We start from the raw sequence: 25236 nt of genomic DNA, 5'->3' as shown, positions 1-25236 counted from the left end.
GCTGGCTAGTGTCCCTGTCTTGCTGCTTAGCTTTTTTCAGTCCTGTAATGCTGCATCCTTACTGTGGAATCTGTATCTGACTTTGCCACTGGAAAACGGCCTGTGGCTTTTCTAAAGTTCTTTTCCCATCTTCCTTGGGGTTACCTTGTGCTTAGAAAAACAAACTGCTAGGGGTCATAATAGGTGGACACAAATACTTTCTCTTAATCCACTTCTTTTTGACTACTCTGTGTTCTTTGACCATTTTCCAAAGTTTCTCTTGTGTTCTGTTTTGACTTAGCCTGATAGCTGAAAACTTTACTGTTAATTATTAGTTTTGACAGTTACGACATTGATATTCCACCCTCCCTTAGTATCCTCTGACCTGCAGGTATTAGAATGCACAAAGATATGCCCAAAATGTCACAAAGGAATGCACATCACATATAGCTACGAATTAGTTCAGATAAGCAGAATACAGTATCTCAAGGAGACACAACAAGCATCACTGACTTGAATATCTGCAGTGAGAAACAGTTTTGGAGTAATTCCTGATTATGGAATCAGTACATTAAAACAATCTGGAATAATAACTTGCAATTTTTTGCTGAGCTGAGATTCACATGCAGATGGATTCATCTAATTAAATCAACAAATCATTGGCTATTGGGATGGAAGGATATGAAGTGCACAAGGAAGGCGGGAGGAAGACAGCTACAAGAGTTAAGTGTCTAAACAAGGATACTCTGAAAAGCATTTGGCTGTGGTGGGTCCTCTGGAGGCTGAGTAGTTGGTTCTTTTTTGCTTCAGAGCAAAAGGGAAAAGGGGCCATGTGGCATCCTGGTTGATAGCAGCTTATGTTATTTGACTTGTAAGAGATAATAGTTTCAGAACTCTGACATTGTTTCCTTCGTTTTCTCACTAATTAATATGTAAGCAGAATAAAAGTATCATTCTTAACTGTGGCTGAAGGTTGACATGTTAATATTTTTCCAGGTGGAACTTGCAGAAATTTGCACAAAGAGCGAACGTTACATTGGCACAGAAGGTGGAGGAATGGACCAGTCAATCTCTTTTCTGGCAGAAGAAGGAACTGTATGTGTACCTTTGTAATCTAAGCTAACAATGTAGTATTAATTTATGTAAGCAAAAAAATACCTTCATTAGCATCTAGAAGAAAGACAAGACTAGAAACTGGAATACCCTAATAAGCAGTTATAAGCACCATTGGTATACAAATGAATCAGGAATTAAACTAACAAACTTGGGTACAATCGAGCATGACAAGTTTGAATGGATATGATGAGGAAAATCAGAAATGGCAAGGAGGAAGGAAAAGATGTGGGAGTAAGATGTACTCTAGAAGAGCACCAGGTTCCAGTATTTGGCTAATTCATGCTGAACTTAGAATGTTTCCCATATAATGAAATCTGAATGGTCGGCATGCCTTGTATTCAGTGCAAATGGGATAATTATTACAAAAATGCTTTCTTGAAACTTCTTATAACCAAACAGTTCTAGGAAGTTTTGCCAGGTTCAGTTACAAAGACAATGGAGACTTTTTTTTTCACCAGTTTTGCTAATTCCAGACAATTCTGTGGCTGGATTTTGATGTAGAAGGCATTTAGCAGTCTTAAACGTGGTGACAGAAGGTGAACTAGCTGTGATAAACAGGACCTGCCAAGTTATGCATGAGTGCTTGCAGTGGAATTTACAGTGAGCTTCATCTGCTGTCCCAGAAGGTGCACAGGACTGCAACTGTTCAAACCTCAGACCTGTCAAAGTACTTTTATTGGAATTAATGTAGTGTTTCATAACAACCTTTACTTTCCTTATGATTGTGGCATTATATCTCTACAGCTTTTGTTCCTAATGACATGTCTTGGACTGCCTTACAGAGAAAAAAACCTATTTCCTAGAATTACACCAAACATTTAATGCCATCATGAGACACATGTATTTTCAATTTCACATCACTGTACCTACTCTACACCTTTCCTTCATGTTTTTACCTTTAGTAGTAAAAACACAGTGACATGAATAATGAAAGAAGGAAGCAGCAGATTTTCCTGCCATACACAGACATGATTATGTAAGTGGAAGCTTTTCTGATATATAGCAGTGGTGACCAAAAAGACAAAGAAAACGTTAGCACAGATGAGAAAAGAATTGTGAACAAACCAGAAAAATATCCTTGTTTCAGTGTACTTGCAGCTGAATGAAGCTTTAGCTGCCCATCTTAAAAAAAAGAGAAAAGTACAATAAAGGACACTGAGGTTTATCAAAGCTATTTTTTAAAATATGAGCATTGTCTGAACAATTTAAAACTTTTCAGCTTGGAAAAAAAGAAGAATTGAGGGTGATACTTTGAAGTTTGCAGATTCCCTAAACAAGTAAAGAGAAGGTAAATGGAGGATTCAATGTTTTTCATAACTGAAGAACTAATAGAAACACAATGACATTAGCAAGCAGCTTGTAAAAAACAAACAGGGAAGTTTGGGTTTTTTTCCAAAACATTCATTGTTAAATTGAGAAATACCATACATTGTGGAAGACAGAAGCTTTAAAAGGATTCAAAAAAGACCTTTGTGGATACACTAAGAGAGTGTTAAACTGTATGTAGCTATCTAATTTAATAGATGCTTCTTCCAGTGTAAGTATAACCATTGTAATCTTTGCTTATGGGAATCTGGAAAAACATACCCCTAGAAAAGATTGCTTTGTATATGTTCTATCTTTATATTCCCCCTAAATAGCCATTTATGGCTACTGTCAGAATCAGGACACTAGACCAGCTTAGTGGTACATTCTGGTCTAATGGAGCAGATCTTAAAGGGTATATTTAAATGTAAGCAAGTCTGTCTGTCTTGATAGGAATTCTGTGATGGGGTCCAGAATCTCAATGGCAGGGAGTAACACATATGCTGTACATAATGTACAAGCAGATTTGTCATTGTTTATTTAGCACTCTAGCTGCTCAAGGGACTCTCTGGGGGTGAACTATGCCAAAACCAGTAAGATGTCCCTGCTTGCACAGTTACAGTCTATTCTAAGAAGCCAAAACAGGGCACATGATTTACAACTTACCCCAGTGAAAAACCAGATGTGAATTTAATCTCTTGATTACATTACATCCTGAATTATTTAATTAATGGATGCCTAACTTATTCCATGAAAAGGTCACAAATGTTGGGAACATCTTACACAGCTTGTGTAAGCATGTGTGAGGCAAGGCAGTCTCATGTCAGAAAGGAGGAAACAGTAACTACATTCTTACACTTAGTTTTATTTAGTTTCTTGGTTTGATTGTCTGTATGTACCATGATCACTCCTCAAATCAGTCTGAAAATGTTGGTCCCATCCTGTACCTCAGTGTACTAATCTTGCTGCAGTGCAAAATGAGAAGACTGAGGGGGAGATGGACAGTGATGAAGGGGCAGGGAATGCAAAGCCCCTTGTTTCTAGGGGCATGCACATTAGCTTCAACCAGGCCTGGTACTTCTCTGCAGATCAAAGTGAAACTGTTGTCTTAAACAGGCAAGAAAAATAGGTTGGGTGGGGTTCTGTAAAATGCTGAAAAAACCCAAAGACTTAATGGAAACATTTTAAAATCCAGCTACAGGGAAGGGTTTGAAGTGTATGTGTAAGTTGACCAATGAGGTTAAATCTTTTCTCTTGCTGTTTCATGTCAGTTTTCTTTCCTTAACTGTGCCTGGATTTTCAAGAGAAAAAACATGCAAATTTGCATTTGATTTATAGAACTAAGTGCACTGTTAGCTAGTAGTAAATTAAAACTAACCATTCATTTTTCTTTCAATAGGCCAAGTTGATAGAGTTCAGTCCACTGAGGGCAACTGATGTTAGACTTCCAAGTGGAGCAACGTTTGTTATTGCTAACAGTTGTGTTGAAATGAATAAAGCAGCAACTTCTCATTACAATATTAGGGTAATGGAGTGTCGGCTGGCTACAAAGGTAACGCATGGCTTGTGTCAAACTCTAATGAAACATTCATCTAAATATGTGCTTTTTTCCACTTCTGACCATTTGTGTCTTTAACACCTGGCTAGGTGCTACTCTTAGTATAATTTTTCTTTCCAGACACTTCAATCTGCAGGAACAGAACTCCTGCTGAGCTTAATGGAAGTGCAAGGACTGTGTCCTTATATAGAAGATTATGTGATTTAGTTCTATTAAATTTATTTTTATTGTATTTCAGTGGAGGAAATAAGTCTATTTTTCATTAAAAAATATTCCCAGTTAATAAGATAGACTGTTTCTAATTAAAGCTGAATAAGCTGAATAATGACAAATAATGGAAAGCAACCAGTATGGTCACATGTTTATATGTATATATGGCAATAGTTGTGTATTTTCTAGAATTTAGAGAGCATCCAAGCTAGGAGTTGAAGGCCTGGAAGTAATACTAGAAATGCTGAAGAGCAGCATGTGTCTCAGCATAAAGTTCAAAAACAGGCTTGAATGAAACCCCAACATTTAGGGTGTACTGCCAGTTTACAGCTTGAAATTCTCTCTAAAATGTATGGAAATTGAACAGGGGAAATCTAAGTTCTGCTTTAATTCTGGATTTTGTATGTTTAGGAGCATGTAGATGTAGGGTTTCATTTGAGTTCTTTATGGGAAGACAGTACATTTTTTTTGATAAGAGTAAATGAGGAGTAAGCATAAAGATTCACTGCAGTTGCACCCAGCATAGGGTGCTGTGGGAAAGAACAGAATGTGGGTCACAAAGTCTAGAAGAAAGCTTTGAAAAATACAGTGTGGAACTCCTTGCCACAGAATATCAGACAATATCTGATCAATATTCTAAAGTACTTAGAACATCCATTGGCATCATGATTCCATTAAAAAAATTTTTTTTACAATTTTTAGTTAGTGCTAAAAAAGTAGTTGAAGATCTGATCAGACATTGACAAAATGCATTATAAAATAATGTGCTGAGATTTTTTTGAGGAGGGAATCTAGACTCAGATGACTCTTTAAATGGGCTTTAAACTCAAATATCAAAGGAATAGTTGCATTTCAGTTGTATCTAAGATATGGTAAAACAAATAGCACCAATAGACCACAGTTAAAGTTGTTGTCACTGAAGTTAACAAGATTTTTAAGCCATTAAGAAAATGAAGATAAGGACCTGTCTATTTGTTAGTTCTGTTATAACTGATAAATCTCTAATTTGGAATTGCTAATAGACAAAATATATGTTTTTAAGAGGAACGTCTTTTGTAAATTTTTTTTTTTTTGCATAAAGAATAGAAAGTCTTCACAGATAATCCATTCTAAAAGGCACTGTACAACGAGTGCATTAAGCTGTGAGAGCTTTTGAAGTTATTGTTCCATATACCAGACTTTGTGAATTGAATCACAGTTTTCTAAATTGCTTTAAATTATTAGTCCTGTACAGTATACTGAAGAGGTAGTAAGGAAACATCTTTTCTTTTACATTTCTGTTAGCTATGATGCAATCTCTAAAAATGTACTTTTAGCAGATGCTCGATCGTAAGGAGACTAACAACATACACCTGTCTGTTTTTAAACATATGCTACCCAGATGGAAAGCTGCACACACTATAAAAATACATTGAGCCAGGAAAAGACTGTCTTTAGGAAGAGGTCACAGTGGGGTGAAGGAGGGCAGGTATGTAAGTTGAAACAGGGAAGTCTCTTAAGCACCATTAAGCTAATGGAACTATGAACTAACATGCTGGGCCTTGCAATGATGCTTTAAAAGAAATTCTCATTCTAAGTGCCTTAGGATAGGCTTTTTTCTCCCTTTTCTGCTTTAGGTAATTCTAGAATTTCATACTGCTTTACTGCATAGGTAAAGATGCCAACACAACATATCCCTGCTAGCATTAGTGTAGAACATTTTGCTATCAGTCTGTCCCACAGCGAGTTCTTGATCATCCTGGTAAATTATCTTTCTTAGATTCTGTTTCTTTCCCTTCCCTGTAGAGAATCATTCTTTTGCCTTTCTCTTCCCTTCTCTCTGTTCTTGTAGCAGCCTCTGAGTGCTCTCCTGCACTCTGTCACAGTGAGTTTCCAGTTTAAAGCCGTTTCCTGTCCTCACTGCTCTGAGCTCCCCCCCGGCTGGGCTGGTGAGAGCGGGGCTGGGGACGCCGCTCCCCTGCTTCACCCTCAGCCTGGTGTGGGGCCAGCAGTGACTGCAGCTGCAGAGCCACCATCAGCTCCTGGGCACAGGGCTCAGATGGCATTATAGAAATGCTATGTGTAAGGAAGTGATGCTGCTATAAAAGTATTCCTGGACTTACTCTTAGTCAGACTTTCTTGTACTTATATTTGTCCCATCATTTACCAATTATGTTTTCCTCCCAGTTACTCACAGTTTTCCAGTATGCCTATGTAGAACAATAAAGAATAGTAAAGCCCAAAGATTCTATATCCTGGAAGTTAAGAGCTGCTTGATGTCCATATCTTTAATCAATCTAGTCAGAGATCATCGAGAAAATATCCGACTGGAGGAGAAGTATTGGGATTAGTTTTTGTACATTAAAGAGATGGGATTTTTCCCCCCATTTCTGTTCCATGTCCATTACAATTCAAGCTGCTGCAGCTAAACTATTTTCAAAAACCATTTCTGTTTCCCCATAATATTTTTCCCAGTGCTGTTAGAATCAAAACTTTGCTCTAAGCAGGATAGACCTTTCAGCAAAGCCGTGCCCGCTGGCCCAACAGGGTCAGTTTCCATTTGGAACATTTGACCTGTAAAACCCCAGTGTAGTGGCTTGCCTGAAATACAGCCTCTTCCTTGAAGAAATGGGAACAGATGTGACAATGCACGTGGCATATTTCTGCAGGGGATTATTTATTAAAAAAGAAAGTAGAAAAAATTTTGCTGCCTTATAGAATATTATTGTTTGTAAATTCTGTTTAACTTCTCATAATAAAGTCCAGAGGATGCTGAATATTGGGATTAAAGCATGAGGAAAATAATTTCCATTCATTTAGCACCTTGAAGAAGATGTGTATGCACCAGCATACAACATATTTAACTAAAATGAAGCAGTGATTTTTATTCTAACTTAGCAGTAAGTAAGCTAAAATACAAATTACATAAAGGCTGTAGAGTTCTAGGTATTCAGAGCCTTTAAAAAGGAGGCCAGAAGTGACTTAACCAGTCTTTTACAGAAAAAATTGTCTCGCGCTGATTTCTGCATTAGGCACTAAACAGTTCTGCTGCTTTCTCTACCACTGAACATGTAAAATTGTGTTTTAAATGGCAACAAAGTTATATGATGAGGATTTTGTTTGTTTTGCTCTGCTGAGCCTCACATAAATCTCAGCAAGTCACTAGATGGCACCAAAAGTAGTTAATTTTTAGATACTGCAATAAAGCCAATCTGGAAGAGCCCCTGCAAAAAAAGCGCCATTGGGGGAGAGCAAGAATCTACACCAGATCGCTGGGCAGCAGATCTGCTTAAATTTCATGCTGTAACTTTGCACAAAACAAAGCAAATACTTTTTAGATATGTATCAAGAGAAATTATTTCAAACCAATCTCATTCTGAACCGGTGCTTATGGAAAAGAATAAAACACATTGGGTGAAATCTTGGCCTTGTTCATAAAAGATTTGAATGCTGATTTGTTTAGAAAAAGGATTTAATTCCCTGGTCTTTCTATACTGTTTTAAACTCTTTCCAGACATACAGCTTAATTTGGAAGTTTTAAACTCAATTTAAATGGTGCAGCACTGGACATACACCATGTGCCTGTGAACCCAGTAAAATGACATTGCTGTGTACCTGCTAATCTTTGTTTTACTTTGTAATCTGTTGAAATTACAGGTGCTAGGTCAATGACCACTGACTATTCTTCTGTAATTCATAACATCAAAATATTTCACCTTATGAGGAAAGCTGCTTTACCATTTTCATTAGACACATGGGAGCATCAACACATATTTCAGCCTTCCAGAGAAAAGCCTGTTGGACATTCTGTCTTTCAGGATTCTGGTGTGTTGTAGTAACGACTGTCAACTGCCAAAACATCACACAGATACACAAAGCATGGTATCCTTGCCAGGAGTGGGGAAAGCAGATCCATCTATAACTAATAAATATCAGAGCAACCATGTAGGAATGGAACAGATTCAGACCAACACTGTACCACTCCTTTAAAGGCTCAGAAGTTCCTTAAATTTGATGTTAAAGAAAGTACTTAAATTTTACTTAAAACTCCAGAGATTGAGAAAGGTTATGGTTATTCTCCCCACAAATCTTATGACCACTTTCATATTTTTAAGGCTATTATGAGAAAAGTTTGTAATGACAACCTCAAATGTTCATCAGAAAATTCCAGGGGTGTATTGGAAATGTCAAACTGAAATGTTAGAGCAAATACTAATAGTATGGAAATAAACTTTTTAAGGACTTCTAGTGTTACAGCATCATAGCATTTGTATAAACAGTTGTCCAGATAGGATTGTAAAAGGCTGGTAAGTGCTTGAAGTAACAAAGTCCATGGAAGAGGATAAATCACTGATCTGATGTCACACAAATAATGCCAGTAGGGCTTTTACAGACAGTATCTGATTTGAGGGAAGAATACCTGTCATTCACAGACCTTTAATAATAAATATAAGTATTGTCTGCTCTTTACTGATAGAAAGTAGATTCTGATGGTTCTCAATTAAGAAGTGAAAAGAGAAAATGGGCCTTAAAGATACTTATGGACAACTAAAAGTTTTAAACAGGAAAGCACAATATTTTCTGTTTTCTTTTTTTTTTATTTTATATTTTAGCTTCTCTCAAAGTCAAAAGGCTTGGAGTGGAGAAAAATGTTGAGACTCCATGATGTGCAAACCAAGCTAGGAGTTAGCCTAGAGGAAATGCTGACCATTGTCGAGGAGGTATTACATCCTGAGCCTTACAGCGCAGAGGAAATTTGTAAATGCCTGGGAATTAGCCTGGAGGAGCTCCACTCTCAGATCCTTAGTCAAAACATGCAAGATGGTGAGCATATATGAAATGGTGGGGTTTACTGTACAATGTTTGTATTATTTAAAAGTTTTATGCATTAATAAGTAGTTCAAGTGGAAGTCTTGCCAGAACACTTGGCTGGAATCTTGGTTGGGAAGTGAAAGAATTGATACCATCATCAATTGCTATTTTCATTCTAACTTTTAACTTAAAATTGAGTAAATTTTGATTTTGATTGAACTGTTTCTAAAATGATGAAAATAGCAGATCACTTAACTGGTGTTCAAGACCAGCATAGATGGGCTTGTGCTTCTGTTCTTAACTGATAAATACATGATCACTTCCTAAAACAGTCCCTGGGCAGCAAGTCTCAGTCTTTCCTGAGAAAGTTTCTGTTACTATTACTACTTCTTTTTCTTCTAGGAAGATGTTGGTGGAGATGAACAATTTGCTATCTAAAGTGTTTCCCATGTATTATTGTTTAGGATTATACCAGGCAGTCATGAGCATTGTCACACATGAAATGAATCCTGGATTCATATAGTAGAGTTGCTAATAATACCAAATAATAGAGAATTTATGAAATAATTTGTTCGCATTCATAACAAGTTTCCAGTTGAGATCAGAATCTTCCTGTAAGAACTACACAGAATCCTTCTTCCTTGTTTCCATTCTGTAGCATTAATACCTGTATTCTCTTGGAGCCAAATTACATCCTTATCAGTCCTTTCCAAGACTACTTTCAGGAATGTGTACCTTGGATGTATACAGATCTGTAACATACCTATCTATACTGACACTTAAATAATCTGTTCATCTGGAGTGACTGTAAATTTTATATATTAACCAAGGACCAGGTCCTGAATCTTCAACCTGTTTTGCACCCCAGTGGTATCAGACAGTATGAGATTATCTTATTGTCTAATTACACTGCCAGAAGATACCAGGATGGAATAAGATATCTTAAGCCAGCTCTTTATCTCCATAGAAAGAGTTTTGATAACTTTGTACTGTCTGTACATGAGGAATATATGAACCATGTACCTGCACTCTGCAGCGTTTTCCTGGGAAGCTGCAAGCTTGTAAATCTTACATAGTCCGTGCACTCTCCCCTTCATGAAGCAAGACTATTAACTTAGAGATGTTTATACTCCTTATATCTGGTTATAAAACAAAATTCTACAGATCTGCAAAATTGAGTTGCTTATACAGGTTATCTTGATTAAAAAAAAAAAAAAGTCTAGATGAAAAATTTAGACATAAAAGCCATAGAAGAAAGTCAAAGGAAATTTTATACTATAGCTCTGAATACCATTTGCAGATGTTTGCTGAAAAGAATCTCTTAAACTTGCATGACCGTGATTTCATTTGATAAGACCAATTAAAAAGGATTATGCTGAAAGCCTTTTTGCATGTACAATTTAAAATTAAATAACAGATTTCTGTAAAACATGCAGAAGAAACAAGACAGACCTAGAAAGAATCTAAATCTGCTGGGTTTGTTACACACTATACAGATTACGCATTATGTTGGCTTTGGAATATCAGAGGCTTTTTGAAGAAAACATTTTTCTTACTTCACCTCCACCTTCCCACTCTATTTTAATGAGTGGGAAAGTGGAGGTGAAGTAAAGAAAGCATTTACATGCTTCTTCATGTGAGATAGAAAACATACTGTTAAATAAGTAACCTCTTCAGAGGATTTCAGAGTGTCATTGAATTTCTTTGCTCAACACGAAGAACAAACCATAACATTTAGGAGATCTTTTCATGCCCAGGGATCGTTACAAATACAATGCAAATAATGTATTGGCATTATGTCTCATGTTTAAGGATCTAAAAGTGCTCTGTACATACTAATTTAGCCTTAAGTCCAGCTTCCCCTCCTCTACTCCTCCAGTGACAGTACTGTATACTTACATAAAGTTTTATCAGTATGAAAGGGTGACATCTCAAAGGAACATTCTATGGACAGGCTTTGGTCAAGTCCCAGGCCAGGTCTGGAAGGCCACAGCAACTCTGCATCCCTTTTACAGCAAGTATTCAAGGATTTCTGCAGTTCCCCACTGTACAGCCCGTTTGTTCCCCATGTTTGGAGAAGTACAGATGGTGTGTAAATCCTCTCTAAACTTCTTGCAGTTGTTCCTTGGTCAACTCAAAAGCCTGAGTTTAAAGCTCCCTTGCAAATGTTTACACATGGATTGCACTTGTGGCTTCTGAACATCTCTAGAAAAATAATATTTATTACTTTCTAAGGTGCACTGTGCCATAATTTTGGCTTGGACTTGACTGCTTCACAGAACACATAATGTGTGGTGATTGTGGGACATTAAGTATTTATAAGCTTCGCCACAAAAGGATATTCTCCTGTAAAACACTGTATTCCTTTAACCATGAAATGTTTTTTCTTCTTAAATGAGGTATTTTTAAAACCCATTTTTCCTCTTCATATAAAAAAAAATTAATCTAATTCTGACATTTAAACCAGAGAATGAAAACACCATGGGAGGAGTAGGCATCCATTTTCTGTGTGGATTTGGCTGTTTAACTCCTATTTGTCCCCTGGAAAGAGAATTCTAAATCTGTGCTGCAAATTCCACTGGTACTTGAACAGTCATTCATGGGTGTTGATGGTGACCTGAGTGCAGGAACAGTTTCCACACTCCCTGCACTGATGGGTGTAGGTGAGGGGGTCTCGAGTGTTCTGTCAGGCAGCTCAGAGGCACAAAAAGCTCTCTCTGTGCATCAGATGTCCTGCATGACACCTCCAAACTGGCAGACTTCAGAGCACTTTCCAGTTTAAGGGTCCAGGTGCCTAGTTCAGCCTCACCCTGATCCATGTCATGGAGAAATTTTGGGACATACCACAGAAACTGAGATGTGGCTGCTCCAGGCAGATGCCATACCTAAAAGATGGAGGCTTTTGGGGTGTGCCACAGGTTAGGCACAGGCACTGAATAGTCCAGATTAATTGCAAAAGCCTGTAAAGCCATCATTCCTCTGGAGGAAAAATCACTTTAAACCAGTAGTTATCATAATCTCAAAACAGGTGTCTGCTAAATGTGTCACCGAATCCAGTGATGACTCGTCCCCTGGTTTATTTTCAGAAAGCTGGATTGCAAACAGTTACTTGAGCAGTCCCAGTAGAGTAACTGTTCCCCACTTCAAGTAGGGGGTTCACAATCTGGCTCAAATTAAAGCCATCTGGCAGCATTTTCTTATATACATTATGAGCCAGAAACCTTCACCCTCATCATGTTCAATCAGCAGGATGCCTAACAGAGAAGGGTACAATTCCACGTGAGTAATGGTGCTAGAAACTGTCCCCTACACAACTGCGTGTCCGTGAGTTTTTCCGGTTGTAAATTTCTGACAGTCCCATCAGCCATGTGTAGCTCATTAATCTCCAGTGAAATGTATCTTTAGAAGCTGCCAAAGCAAGTAGAAAAAAATATATTGCCTGGAGAGGTTGGTCTTTAGCTAAAGGTCAGATAGAATTGTACAGGAAGCCTCTAAAGAAAGGAATCTGCTGAAGTTGAAGTTGTAACAAATAATAGGAGTTGCTGAGAAGCCACAACATTTACTTATACAGAAAAAAATTCCTTTAAATGGACTGGACAGGTTTGCACAATTTTTGTAAAGCTAAAATTAAAAATATGACCATACAGTTGAAAATCCACAGTAAACATTTCTGTTATATTTAGTTAACACACAATTACTTGGGTCTAATAGCCCAGATTTTTGTCTGTTAAGGGATTTTATATGGATTTTGGACAAGCTTTCATTAACATTCGTCTGCTGGGTCACAGCAACTTGGAAGGCTCTTGCTGCAGTGCTATCTATTAGTGCCCTGGAAAATGGCACCATTCTTTCAAGGGCATTTGGTGGTTTGAAAGTGAACTCAATTTACCTGTTCATGGGTGACCTGACAGAAATCCTCTGCAGGAGCAAAGCTCAGAGAACTCGGAAGTTGAAGTGGAAGAAGAAACCAGGCCTTTATTATAGTTGAGTGGATTAGGAAAGTATATTTACATTTTTGGTCTAATTAATTACTTAATTCCATTATAGTAGCCTAAAGGATCCACATGCTTTTAAGAATCTGGCATTTGTTCCCTAACCCTACTTTTTATGCTCTCCTTTGAGCACCACAGAAGGTGAGACCATATAACCCAGTTCTGTGCAATCCTGCAAGGGTTTCTTTGAGGGCTTCTGTTTTTCCTCTTTCAGAGCACTCCAGCCTTGGCTCAGATATAAACTAATCAGGTGTGGACCCTCTGGTTTTGTTTCTTTTAACTATGACTGGCTTAGGAAATGAGTGAGTATGGCTTAGGAAATCAATAGAGCTCATATACAAGCTGTAATGTAGCAGATTCCAATATAGATGTGACTTTTAGAAATATCATCTGTACTCTATCTTCAGTTAGGTAAAGAGGGTTTGTTTGGACTACCCATCCAAACAGAAGACATAGAAGAAGGTTTCTGTATTATCAGAGGCATTTGGTGTTGAAAGCTGAAAATGCGTGAATCATATTATTTTAGAATAAGGCTTAGGGAGTACCGAGCTGTTTGCTATCCTGAAGAGAATTCTGCCTGAAAAGAAAACTGCCTGAGAAGAATAGCAAGCTATAACAAAAATTTTTAAACACGAACATAATTTTTTGGAAATAAAATGCTGCCTATAACAGACCAACAACTAATGCCAGGATCCCAGCCTTTAACTGGTACACATTTGGTAAATGTCTGCAAAGGAGTCTGCAAATAACACACAACCACTCTCTGCTGCCTGGAAGGAGCCAGAGGAAGCTGTGTCAAGGTAGCAAATTCCCCCCTCCAGTGAGAGGCTCTCCCAGAGCCAGTGCTGCCCAGCACACAGCTCAGGTCCCCTGGCTCACAGCCAGAACCAAGAGCCCATTGTGGCTGCCAATTCCCATCATGACGAGCACAACACAACCCCAGAGGTTTTAAGGTAATCTGGCCAGTAGAGCACTGCTCTGCCAAAGGGTGGTCTCCGAATCAATCACAGCCTTTGGCAAGTCTGTGGCCTGACAATTGAAACCAGACATGTTTTCAGTTCATTCTTTGGGTTACTACTGTTCTATGGTGATTTACAAGAGAGTGTGAGCTATGGCAATCTCTCACGCAACTTTAGATATTCCCTAAACGAATGCACATTTAGAAATCTCCTTGCTCTAAAACAATGCCTCATAAGAAAAGAATATTTAAAGAGAAACCATCCTTAAAAATAGGCCAAGCTGCCTTTCTTCAGCTTTCAAAATAGAGGCACCACTTTGCAAAACACAGTGCAACTAACTCCAGCAGCAATGAAATCAGAAACTAAAATATGCTCTTCCTGTGTGATACTCTCAAGTCCATGGTTCTGGGGGGCACTCAATTTTCTCATTTCTGTCCTAGTTTGAAATGCTTTCAGAAGGCCTGTTCACAAGACAAACAGCACAGGGTTTCTCAGTAGCAGACTGTATTGAATTACAAAATAAATAGGAGCAGAAGCAATATCAGCAGTAGCAGAACATTGCTATGTTAAATGTTTCTGTCTCATTTTAGACTAGTTCTAACTCAGCACTATTTTCAGCATTTACAGTTGTGAAATACTCTGGAGAAAAAAAAAAAGGCATTATAGAGGTGCTGATGAAGTTTTAGTTTGTAAGGATTGCTGCCTGGAGTGTTCAACATGAGAGACTTCATACTGGACCTAATTTTATTTCCAGTCTTTCAAGGAAGATTTCTACATGTATTTGCAAATCTAGATTACTGAAAGTGTCAGAAGTGGTTCCAGAACTTGGCAGTCTCCACAGAACAGCCAAGTAGGAACTCTGTGGGACTGGGTCAGACAGCAAGTTCTATTTTAAATACAGGGCTGGTCTTGCTTCTCCTTTTACCTCTATTTGAGGGTTTTATCAGCCATTTTAGAAAGCAAGAGAGACTAGGAGTTGAATTGAGAGAGAAACTTCTCTCTAAATTCACATGTAGAAAAAAAAGAAGATGAAGGATGTTCTGAAGTGTTCTAGCAAGGCTTTACTGTGCTAAAATAAGGAAACAGTGCAGTAGGTGACCCATATAGAGGTTAAAGTCCATTAATATTTACCACCCAAACAGCTCACACAAACCAATTTAGTCATAAATTGAATTATGTCATGAATGCTTCTGGTGAACAATACTTCCTAAATAGTAGCCATGGTATTAAAGCAAACAGAACTATATTGGGAGAGGAAAACAATGGACTACAGCACGAGCTTGGGAACAGCAGATCAATTCTCAAATATTAGTTGCAAACCAAACCTTCCTGTAAATATGGGTGGCTTGTGCTGTCTTTAACCACAGCGATCTCCTTCCTTTTTGTGCCCCATTATTCAGGCTTGGTGGAGGTCTCTACGCTGATGGCCACACAGGTTTGGACACCCCCCTGACCCTTCCCAGCAGAACTGCTTTTTCATGGCACAATAGAAAAAATTTAGCCAAAATCCTTGCACTAGTCTTTGATCTTAGTAAGTCAGTACTAACCTGTCTGGGCTTGGCATCTCTTCACATCCACACAGGCAGCACTAACACTTTGGCAAGTAACCTGTACCAAAAATGAACCCTGAAAACCAAAGTGAAAGCACCTGTTCTCTTCATGGTACCTTTAATCCAGTATTAACTACAGTCACAGTGAGCCTGCATTGTTGAGAAAAGAAAAAAAAAAGATAAAAAATTGGGTGGTGTTTTTTGTGGTTTGGTGGTTGTTTTTTCCAAGTAAAGGTCCATCTGCACAGTTCCACGGTTGCTGCAGATTTGGCCTGGAGCAGCCACACACAAGGCCCTGGGCCAGCAAGTGCTGGCTGACAGCTGCCTGCAGGGCACTGGGGACCCTCCAGGTGTTCTGCTGCTATTCTGCCTCTGTTCTGCTGCTATTTGAAAACCTGAAAGCTTTAGATTAATGCCCTAATGCTGTCACTGCCAACCCTTAAGCTTCTGCCTTGCCTCTGCAAAGTAAGAGAGACTGAGCCTGTTCAGTGGCACAGGAAATAACCAGAGCATGTGCATGAAGCTGTCAAAATAAAAAAATATGTGTACATTGCATTTTGATAACCTCTAAACATTATGTTTTATTAGGGCTTTTAAAGAAGATGTAGGAGAACTTTTGCAAAAGACTTTCAGCCTAGAGAGTTCTCATATAAAGGATAAATTGCTAAAAACCCACAATTCTGTTATGTTTTTGTATGTTGCTTTTGTAGCAAATAATAATGCAGTTTTCTTTTTGTGTAGTTTCCACCTTTAAGTTATACCAGCGTGCAAAGCACGTGTACAGTGAGGCTGCCAGAGTGCTGGAATTCCAGAAGATTTGCAGTGAAGCACCTGCCAATGCACTCCAGCTGCTGGGAGAATTAATGAAGCAGAGCCATATCAGCTGCAGGGAGATGTATGAGTGCAGCTGTCCTGAACTGGACCGCCTGGTCGACATCTGCCTGTAAGTTCTGACCACAAGGAAGAGTAATCGCCTGTGGAGAATACGGTTCGAATTGAGGAGAAAACATCACATCCTTGGCTATTGCAATCTTAAAATGAAAGTATTCTTGTCTCTTCTTACAAAATTAATCTCCTGCAGGGACATTACATGGTCAATTGTTTCCCTGCTGACATCTGTGTAATACTTTCAGATGAAAGCCACGGTTTATGGCTTTATTACAGATTTTGCTTTTGGACTGACTCATCGTCACAAGTGTTACGTTAGACTGTTGGCTACTCTTTTTTAAGTTGCAAAAGAAGTCATAAGTAGTTTTCTTAAAACATCATCTTACTTGTTCTATCTGAACTGCTACTTTTTCTCTGTTTCTTAGAATTATAGCACCATAGAATGATTTGTGTTGGAAGGGTCCTTAAAGATCATCATGTTCCAACTCCCCTGCCATGGGCAGGGACACCCTGCACCAGACCAGGCTGCTCAGAGCCCCATCCAAACTGGCCTTGAACACTTCCAGGGATGGGGCATCCACAGTTTCTCTGGGCAACCTATTCCAGTGCCTCACAACTCTCATATGAAAGAATTTCTTTCCAATAGCTAATCTAAATCTACCTTTCTCATATTTCTTAACCATTTCACTCCTGCTGCCACAGGAGTTCCAGGGCATAAATGAGCTGTTCTACAATCTTAGGTTGTCTTGGAATTATGATGAAATGTAGTGAAATGCCATTTGCATTTTTTCAATTAAAAAAGAAGTTGTCCAGGGTATCAGATAGGTTGGACAGCATTTCACTGTTTAAGAAATAAGTGTGCTGTTACAGGGGTTGACATTCTGCTTCTCTCTGTGCTGTCTGAGCTTTCCACATATAATTAAGTCCCCATCCCTGCCTCAGCATTAATCTTTCAGCTGTGATCCCTTCCTAACTCAGTTTGGTCGTGAGGAAACAATTGCAATTCCAAAGCACATTCTCTGAGTGCCATTTTGTCCCTTCTCTTCTCCCCCACACAGGTTGTTGTGGTATCAGGCTGTTGTTTCCATGGCTCAGCTACAGGGGACAATGAGATCTGGTACAATCATGTGTTAATCCACAAAGTGGAAACAAGCACTTAGTACTCACATCCTACACAGCATTTCATCCCTCCAGCAGGGTCAGCATCGAACAATGGACACATTTCAGTCCTTCCTTATTTCTCTTTTTCTGGTATACTTAATCACAGGACAGACTACCTTTCATCTAAATCCAGTGCCTATAGAAGGAATTTAGTGGTTGGTGATCATTTTAACAGTGGCTGGGGGAAATAAACAGTTGCCTAGCTGGGCTATCCCTGCCTCTGCTCCAGCCACCCTGTCCCACCTGCTCCCCACAGTCCCATAATGGCTCCCTGGTGATGCCACCCTCCTAACTTGTGCCCCTAATTGTTCCTTCTTCTCCTTGGAGAAGGGTGTGCTTAGTTTGGGAAACAGCCCTAAGCCAGAGCATTATGGCCCTGCCAGAAGGGAAATGTTTGCAGGCCTGGGTCAAGAAATGTTGTTTCACTGTCTTTTAGAAGCAGATATCCCACCCTCTCTCTACATCTTTTCAGTCTTGAAGAAAATAAAGTTTCAATTTGAAGTTTAAAAAATTAAATAATTGATACCTTACCACCTTTAGAAATTAGTCTGGCTTAGAATGAAAATATTAATTTTACAAGCATGCAATTTACCATATGTTTTTTTCTTCTGCACTCATGGATTTTTTAAATTGCAGTACCCATTTATCAGGTTTGTAAATCAATAGAGTATGAAACTGGATTATTTAGGTGGGTCTGATTTGTTTTGCAGACAAGATGGAATGTGTGCAAAAGTCAAAATGTCTTTCTGAGGCAGAAAGGTACAAACCTAAAAAACTGAACAGAAGACTTTTGGACATTGACAGATTATTTTGCATGTGGGATACACGTGCTCTTTTGTGCTAAAACACAAAGGAACCTGATAGCCACTGGACAGACTGATAGCAACTGAGCAGAACAAGTTTTGATTCTTCTCTTGGGACCCAGTCCAGGGTGTAACTCCCAGGCTGTGTTCAGTTTATTGTATCACATAGTGATCACATCATACAATAAGCTGTGACAGTCACTCAGCAGGACAGTTCCACCAGAGTTATCCCAGCTGCTCAAAGGGAACTGCATGTGCTGATCTGAATGTGAGAAGGGAGAACCATCTCCAGTGCCAGCTGGAGACAGAGACTGAGCTCTACTGAATTATCAAAGATCTTGGGCAACAAAGTCTTGATCCTGTGCAAGGCATTGGCATTGCCTGTTCTGAGGCACCACTGGCACGGCAGGAGCCTTAAATTAACATCTGCATTGCTTTTGATACAGTAACTGGCTAGAGCTGGTGCCTCAGTCAGTGCCATCCAAAGAATGCACTTGGCAGACCTGAGGAACCCATTCTGATAGGGCCTGTTCTCAGAAAAGCTGGGAGGAAACTGTCCTGCCCTGGGCAGGGGACAACAAGCAGGTACAGCCTGGCCAGATGTGCTCTGCAGCATGGAGTTACCTGTGCCATGTTCCATTATACACAGAATTACCTGTGCCATGTTCCATTATACACAGAGTTACCTGTGCCATGTTCCATTATACACAGAATTACCTGTGCCATGTCCCAGCAAACACAGAATTACCTGTGCCATGTTCCATTATACACAGAATTACCTGTGCCATGTTCCATTATACACAGAGTTACCTGTGCCATGTTCCATTATACACAGAATTACCTGTGCCATGTCCCAGCAAACACAGAATTACCTGTGCCATGTTCCATTATACACAGAATTACCTGTGCCATGTTCCAGCAAACACAGTTACCTGTGCCATGTTCCATTATACACAGAGTTACCTGTGCCATGTTCCATTATACACAGAGTTACCTGTGCCACGTCCCAGTAGAGCAGCGAGCATGGCAGTGACAGCCTCTGGCAGCAGGAAGCTCAGCACAGGAATGGAAATTGTGTCCCCCATTTGTGCTGAGCTCTGTGCTTCCATGGTGACACAGCTCCAGCCAGCTCAGGCAGGGGGACAGCCACAGCACCAAAAGGAAAGCAGCAGTTAGGGTTTTTTCTAAATTAAATTAAAATTCATCAGAGCATTTCAGTTCCAGGGAACAAAATATAAATAGTAAAGGAAAAAAGTGATGTGTGTGTGCCCATGTTACATCAGATTTCTGATTTACCAGCAGAAGAGCCCACAGTATATGATGGCAGAGCTAAGTACCACAGTGGAGTGTCATTCACATGGAATGATTTCAAATTTATATATTAAAATTATTTCATCCAGGTTTTTTGTATTGTATTCTTTGCACAGAAAAAAGTAAATTGTTTGTTCATTATTCTTTGCAGTCTTGTCCCATCAAGAATATTTCCTAAGAAATGCATCTTTCCTCTCTAGAATTTTAGTATTAAATCTTTTTCTGATTCAGTAATTAGATTTCTAAAAGTGTATAGCTCTTCTAGATGAATGCAGCCTAAGCCACCATCTAATTTTTGGAAAAAAAAGTCTTAACTTTTCTTAAGTTGTACATTAAAAAACCTAAAGAACATAAAATCACTAGTCACTCCAGGAAGACTTGGCTGATGTGATTATAGAAATGGTCAGGAACTACATAAATTACATTCTTTACTCACGATGATATACAGCCACCCTGTAACTTTCAAAAGCTTTTCCAAAAATACATTCCACAGAATTGCCTGAGTCTACTGCTGCTCTCTCCTTACAAGGTTTAAACTGTGAAGAATAATCTGCATATCCAGATGTTTTCTCTTTTGCCTAGATCTTTATGTTTTACTGTATAACCTCTGCCAAGAAAGAAAGGGATCCATACTTGCTGTGGTTTGTAGTGCTGAAAACTGTAACCATGAGTTGGTCAGTTATTTTTTTCATTTTGCAAAGACTGAAGACTTGTGCTTTCTCTAACCCTCCTCATGCTCTTAGTAGCTGGTTTACCTGTAGGTCTTCTAAAGCAGGTAACACAGCAGATTACTAAACAGTTAAGGGACAAAAAATCTGATGTGAGCTCCTGAGTAAGTTAGGTACTCTTGAAAATCTCTCAGTCCTTAGTGTTGCACATAACTTACTTTCATTTTCTTACTCCATCTTTTGGTGCTATAAATCCTGATAATTTTTGTGTTCCCAGCCATGCCTCTTACCTGACAGACAGATGAATCCTCTCTGACCGCTTGTAAAAGATACAGATTGTACATTACATCCACCTGGATGTAATGTACAATCTCTATTATGATAGCCAACACAATTCTGCCTTTTATCAAGACTCTTACCATTTCCACTGATGATTTTCTTAAAGCAGCAGAGCCTGCAGTCATGGCATAATTTGAAATTTCAACAAATCCAGAAACAGTTAAAGATGCTATCCAAATGCAAACTAAATTACAAAGCAGAATAAGCACAATCCTCTCCATTTATATATTTAAATCTTACCGTGTTAACTCCATGCCTTCTGAAAAGCTACTTCATAATTTTAAGTATTTCAAATTAACAATATTGCTCTGGGGTTTTTTTACCTCTTAAAAGCACAGTTATTTTTAAAATGGACTGCTACCATGTTTTGCCTGCTGTTTCCATATACCAAACTATGGGATTTCCTATTTACTCCCTCCTTTTATTCTTTTATTCTTCTTTCCTTTGCTGCACTACTCATATTTTTACTCATTTACACCCCCATAAGCTAATTCTCTTTATGTCCAGTGAAGACTGGAACAAGATACACAAACATTTCCAGAAGCAAAGGCTGGGACTGGGGGCTGAGTGCCCCAGGCCTGGAGTCCAGCCTCACGATCCTGCTCGCTGCCTTCCCTGGCCCCGCAGTGCAGCACAGCCCAGCCACACACGGGGCCTTTCCCACACATGAAACCCACAGCTCCCACTGCGTGGGGCAGCTCCCCATCCACAGGATTGTCTGCTCACACTCCTCTTCAAAAAGATCCCAGTGCACAAGAGGAGTGTCTGGCCAGGAATCCCACTTTACAAGAGGGGTCCAGCTTAGTACTGAACTGATTAAAACTTTAATGAGGCAGTTTCAGACCTGTTCCAAAGAGAACTTCCTTGTGTTTGATCTAGAAACCTCCCAGGCACCACATCTCCTGCAGACATAGAATTAGGTGCTCCCTCCTGGATCCATGTGGTACCAGGTACCTGGTTTTCAGATGGTGCAGCACTGCCCATCAGGTTCCTCAGCAGCCCCAGGTGGCTGCTATCACCACATTTGACACTGTTAAGCCACAGTATTTTGAAACACAGTGACTTCAGCTCTGCAACAGGCATATTTTCTGTCTACTTTATGCTTTATTTCTACTAAGTATTCGAAAATGACTCAGTAAAAATGAGGCATGAGCATGACCACAGAGAATTATGAAATCAATAAAAGGTTCAGAACAATTCTGAAGGGATTTCGGTTGCCTACCAAAATAAAAGCCAGACACCATCTGAAATACGAAGTTCTGTCTGAGGTAACAGACGAAATGAGCACAGACAATTGATTTAACAGACTCTGAAAAGTGGATTGGGCCTTATAAAGTCAATGGGAATATCCTTATTGATTACAACTGATACTGGATTGGATCCTGCTCATTTTAGGAGGTTACTCCATGGACTAGAAACTACCAAAATTGCATCAGAGAATGAGTGGCTTACAGGAATAACAATAAGTAAAATAAAACACCAACAGGAAATGCAGAATGAACATAAAATCGAGTCAATATGAAGGGTGGCACCACACAGACACACTGAAGAAAGTGTTTATGTTCAAGAAGAGATGTGTGTTTAGAATCAAACACATATGCAAGTACTTGCTTGAAATATGACCTAAACCTCTACTAACCCAGCACTACACCAGTTTCATTTAACATAAAATGCACACAGGAAGAATTACACTCCAAATGAGCTGTCATTTTCCAATGCTATTCACATGATATTGTCTCTCCCTCTAACATATTCTAGGGCTGGTGAATCTCTCTATGCATGGCTATTGGAAACACATCAAAAGTATTTGTTTGTAAGTCAGATTATATCTCCCACAAGAATAAGATTTCAGATGAGTTTTCTAAATCTGACTGGTTCTTTTCTCATTAAGTTAGAAAAGCCCCAAAGTAACTCATTATATGGTCTTTTCCTACTTTTTTCAAGTAAAGATCAGGAACACAGGTAAGCAAACTACTGAAAACAGTGCTAAATTCTAACGAGATGGCATCTGAGTCTTGCAGTGTAACGGCATGGGATTTGCTCTAGGACATTTCTAGCAGGCCAGTGTCTTGAGGCTGGGAATGGTTTATATTTTGCATGTCATTTATTTGTCATTGTTCTTTCTGTTCACACTCCTCATTAAGAGCATTTTTTTCTTTTGGGACTACATTCATACTTTACCTCTACTGCTGTCAGTCTTAAGTTCTTGAGGTTCCTCTAAAGAGAGATACCCAACTATGTCCATTCAGCATAAACACAAGTTTATGTGAGTTTATTTATACAGAGTGCAGTGACTCTATGACTTTTTGAGAGTCTCTGAACTCTCCTTTTCTTGACTGGCATGCTCAGCAGTCATGCAGAAGCCTGTGAATCTTCAGCATGGTTCAGATCTGTCCTGGAAGAATAGAGCTATTTGTCTTTGCCACATTAGAAAATGGCTTGCATGCCTACATCCTGTGCAATTAGTTTATGAACCCTCTTTTGTTATTTTTGTCATGTATTTCTGTTTTCACTTCTGATGTCTTATGAATGTTGCTAACACAATTCCTTTCTTCTCCTGCTTTCTTCATCTCAGCTGTGCTGTGATCCCAAAAACAGCTGATGCTGAAGCTTTAGAAAACAAGGGGACTTTTGGAGCTGACAGAAATTACTATATTGCAGTTTAAGGCATCAGTACTTTTCTTTGGTCCAAAAGAGTAACTGCAAATTGTTGTAGTGTTACTTACAAGGAAGTGAACATCAGAAAAGTCTGATGACATGGGAATACTCAAAACACATCTGAGTTTTCTATAAAAATTTTATATATGACAAAGTACCTCTTTTTGGTTTATTTTACATGATTTTTTCCCCTGTTATTTTCTTTTAGGCAATTTGGGGCCATTGGGTCACGTCTGACTGGAGCTGGATGGGGTGGCTGCACTGTGTCAATGGTGCCTACTGACAAGCTGAACACTTTCCTAAAAAATGTAAAAAAAGCTTATTACCAAACGGATGGCCAAAGGTTAGCAGTGGAGAATAACAGTCTGTTTGCTACCAAACCTGGAAGAGGAGCTTTGGTTTTTGTTGAGGCCTAAAGAACGTAAAAATTTTAAAGAAACTATGTAGAGCATGTAGAACTGGCAGTACTTCCCATGCCACAGTACATGAATGCTTTTTTCTGGTTTGTATTGTAATGAGCAGTTGCTATTATCAAAATGTATTTCTGAAGAAGCAATTAAAAGAAAACTCTTTGATTATAAAAGTCTTTTTTCCCCCATATTAAATATATCTTTCAGTATAAATATTGATTTACTAAAACCTAATGACAGGGAAAACTGAAATTGAAATAAAGATAATGATTTGTTACAGTGTCTCTCTCTTCTTTTCCCATTACTGTATTAAAAGAGAGATGAGGTGTGCAATGAGCTGCCTCAGTGGAGGGAGGGTACCTTGCAGTGTTTGCAGGGCTGTTCAATGCTTTTCCTCTTCAGGTCCTGGGCATTGTTTTTTTTTGGAGTGTTCTGTAAATAAGGAAGATTAAACTGAAGCATTCAAAAAATTGGAAGGGCCTTGCTAAACATTTGAAGTTTTCTCTTCTCCACAAGTAGGATAACTACTGTTGTAATTAATGATAATATTGGAGGAGCACCTGCAGGCCAAGTAAAGCATTAGGAATACATTATGTTGAGTAGGACTTTTCTCCTAGGGATGTTTCTTAGTGTTTTTGTGAAGGTATGAAAGTTTCAACAAAAATGAATGCTATTCATGAGCCATATGATGTGACAACTTAAGTGAATGAGCAAATAATGAAGCAAATGGATTTTGAGTGATCCAAACACCAAACTCTCATGCTTGAGTCCCAGCTGTGCATCTACATCATAGAACATTTTCATTTTATGCAAAACTATTATAAAGGACTAAATATGATCTGCTGACCATGTAAAAGAACAATTAAAATGTAGAAGGAATAATTAATGAGAGAATTTACTGAGTTGTACTAAGCAAAAGTAAGTTCTAGGTAGGACCAAGGGAAAATGTCATTGACATTACTGACAAATTCTGACCTTGCTACCACTGTCTGCTCCTGCCATCTCCTATAACTGCTCTGGCAGTACAGACCCACAGTTCATAACCTGCCTCCTCAGCAGGAGAAATAGTTGTGATTGCAGAAAGGGCACTGTACATCAGGATGCCCCAAAGATGTCCTAACCCTGCTCCCAAGGGGAAAGTCAGGCTCCTGTGGCCTCTCTCTTGCACAAACTTCCACTTCTCTGCTCTCTCCAAAGAAAACCAAAGAGGAGATTTGGTTGTGTCACAGCCCTTGAAGCCATAAAAGACACAGCAAGAGTTGGCCCTGGGCACGTTTTTGTGATGCTAAGCACAAGTTAATGTCCAGAAGTCTGCATCAAATTAGAGATCTCTCAAATTTTCTGTACATTATCCATGCTAATTCAGGCCAAACCCAAATTCTCAGAAGCTCCTCATTCTGTGAGAAGACTCTGCCAAATCTGAGCACAGCAGATGAACGACAGCCAATGCAAACTATCAGATCTTTTCAGGAACCTCAGAGGGGAATGTCATAGCAGTAGTATCAGTAGAGAAGATCTCTTATTTCTGAAAACCAGGA

General features: G+C 39.0%; 1 protein-coding gene across 1 annotated transcript in view; it reads left to right on the top strand.

Annotated features, from left to right (window-relative positions):
* The window catches only part of GALK2 (galactokinase 2), a 47237-nt gene extending 23257 nt beyond the window's left edge, over positions 1–23980 (top strand). The window contains exons 6-10 of the mRNA XM_071441475.1: positions 976–1074; positions 3800–3952; positions 8761–8971; positions 16202–16403; positions 23497–23980. Coding sequence (XP_071297576.1) covers positions 976–1074; positions 3800–3952; positions 8761–8971; positions 16202–16403; positions 23497–23704 — 873 coding nt within the window. The 3' untranslated portion in view covers positions 23705–23980. The remainder of the gene's footprint in view (positions 1–975; positions 1075–3799; positions 3953–8760; positions 8972–16201; positions 16404–23496) is intronic.
* The last annotated feature ends 1256 nt before the right edge of the window (positions 23981–25236 follow it).

This window comes from Agelaius tricolor, unplaced genomic scaffold, assembly GCF_023055355.1.
Source record: "Agelaius tricolor isolate 1412-34295 unplaced genomic scaffold, bAgeTri1.0.p SCAF_16, whole genome shotgun sequence".
Taxonomy (NCBI): Eukaryota; Metazoa; Chordata; class Aves; order Passeriformes; family Icteridae; genus Agelaius; species Agelaius tricolor.
Note: the sequence above shows the minus strand (reverse complement) of the source record. Positions and strands in the feature narration are given on the sequence as shown.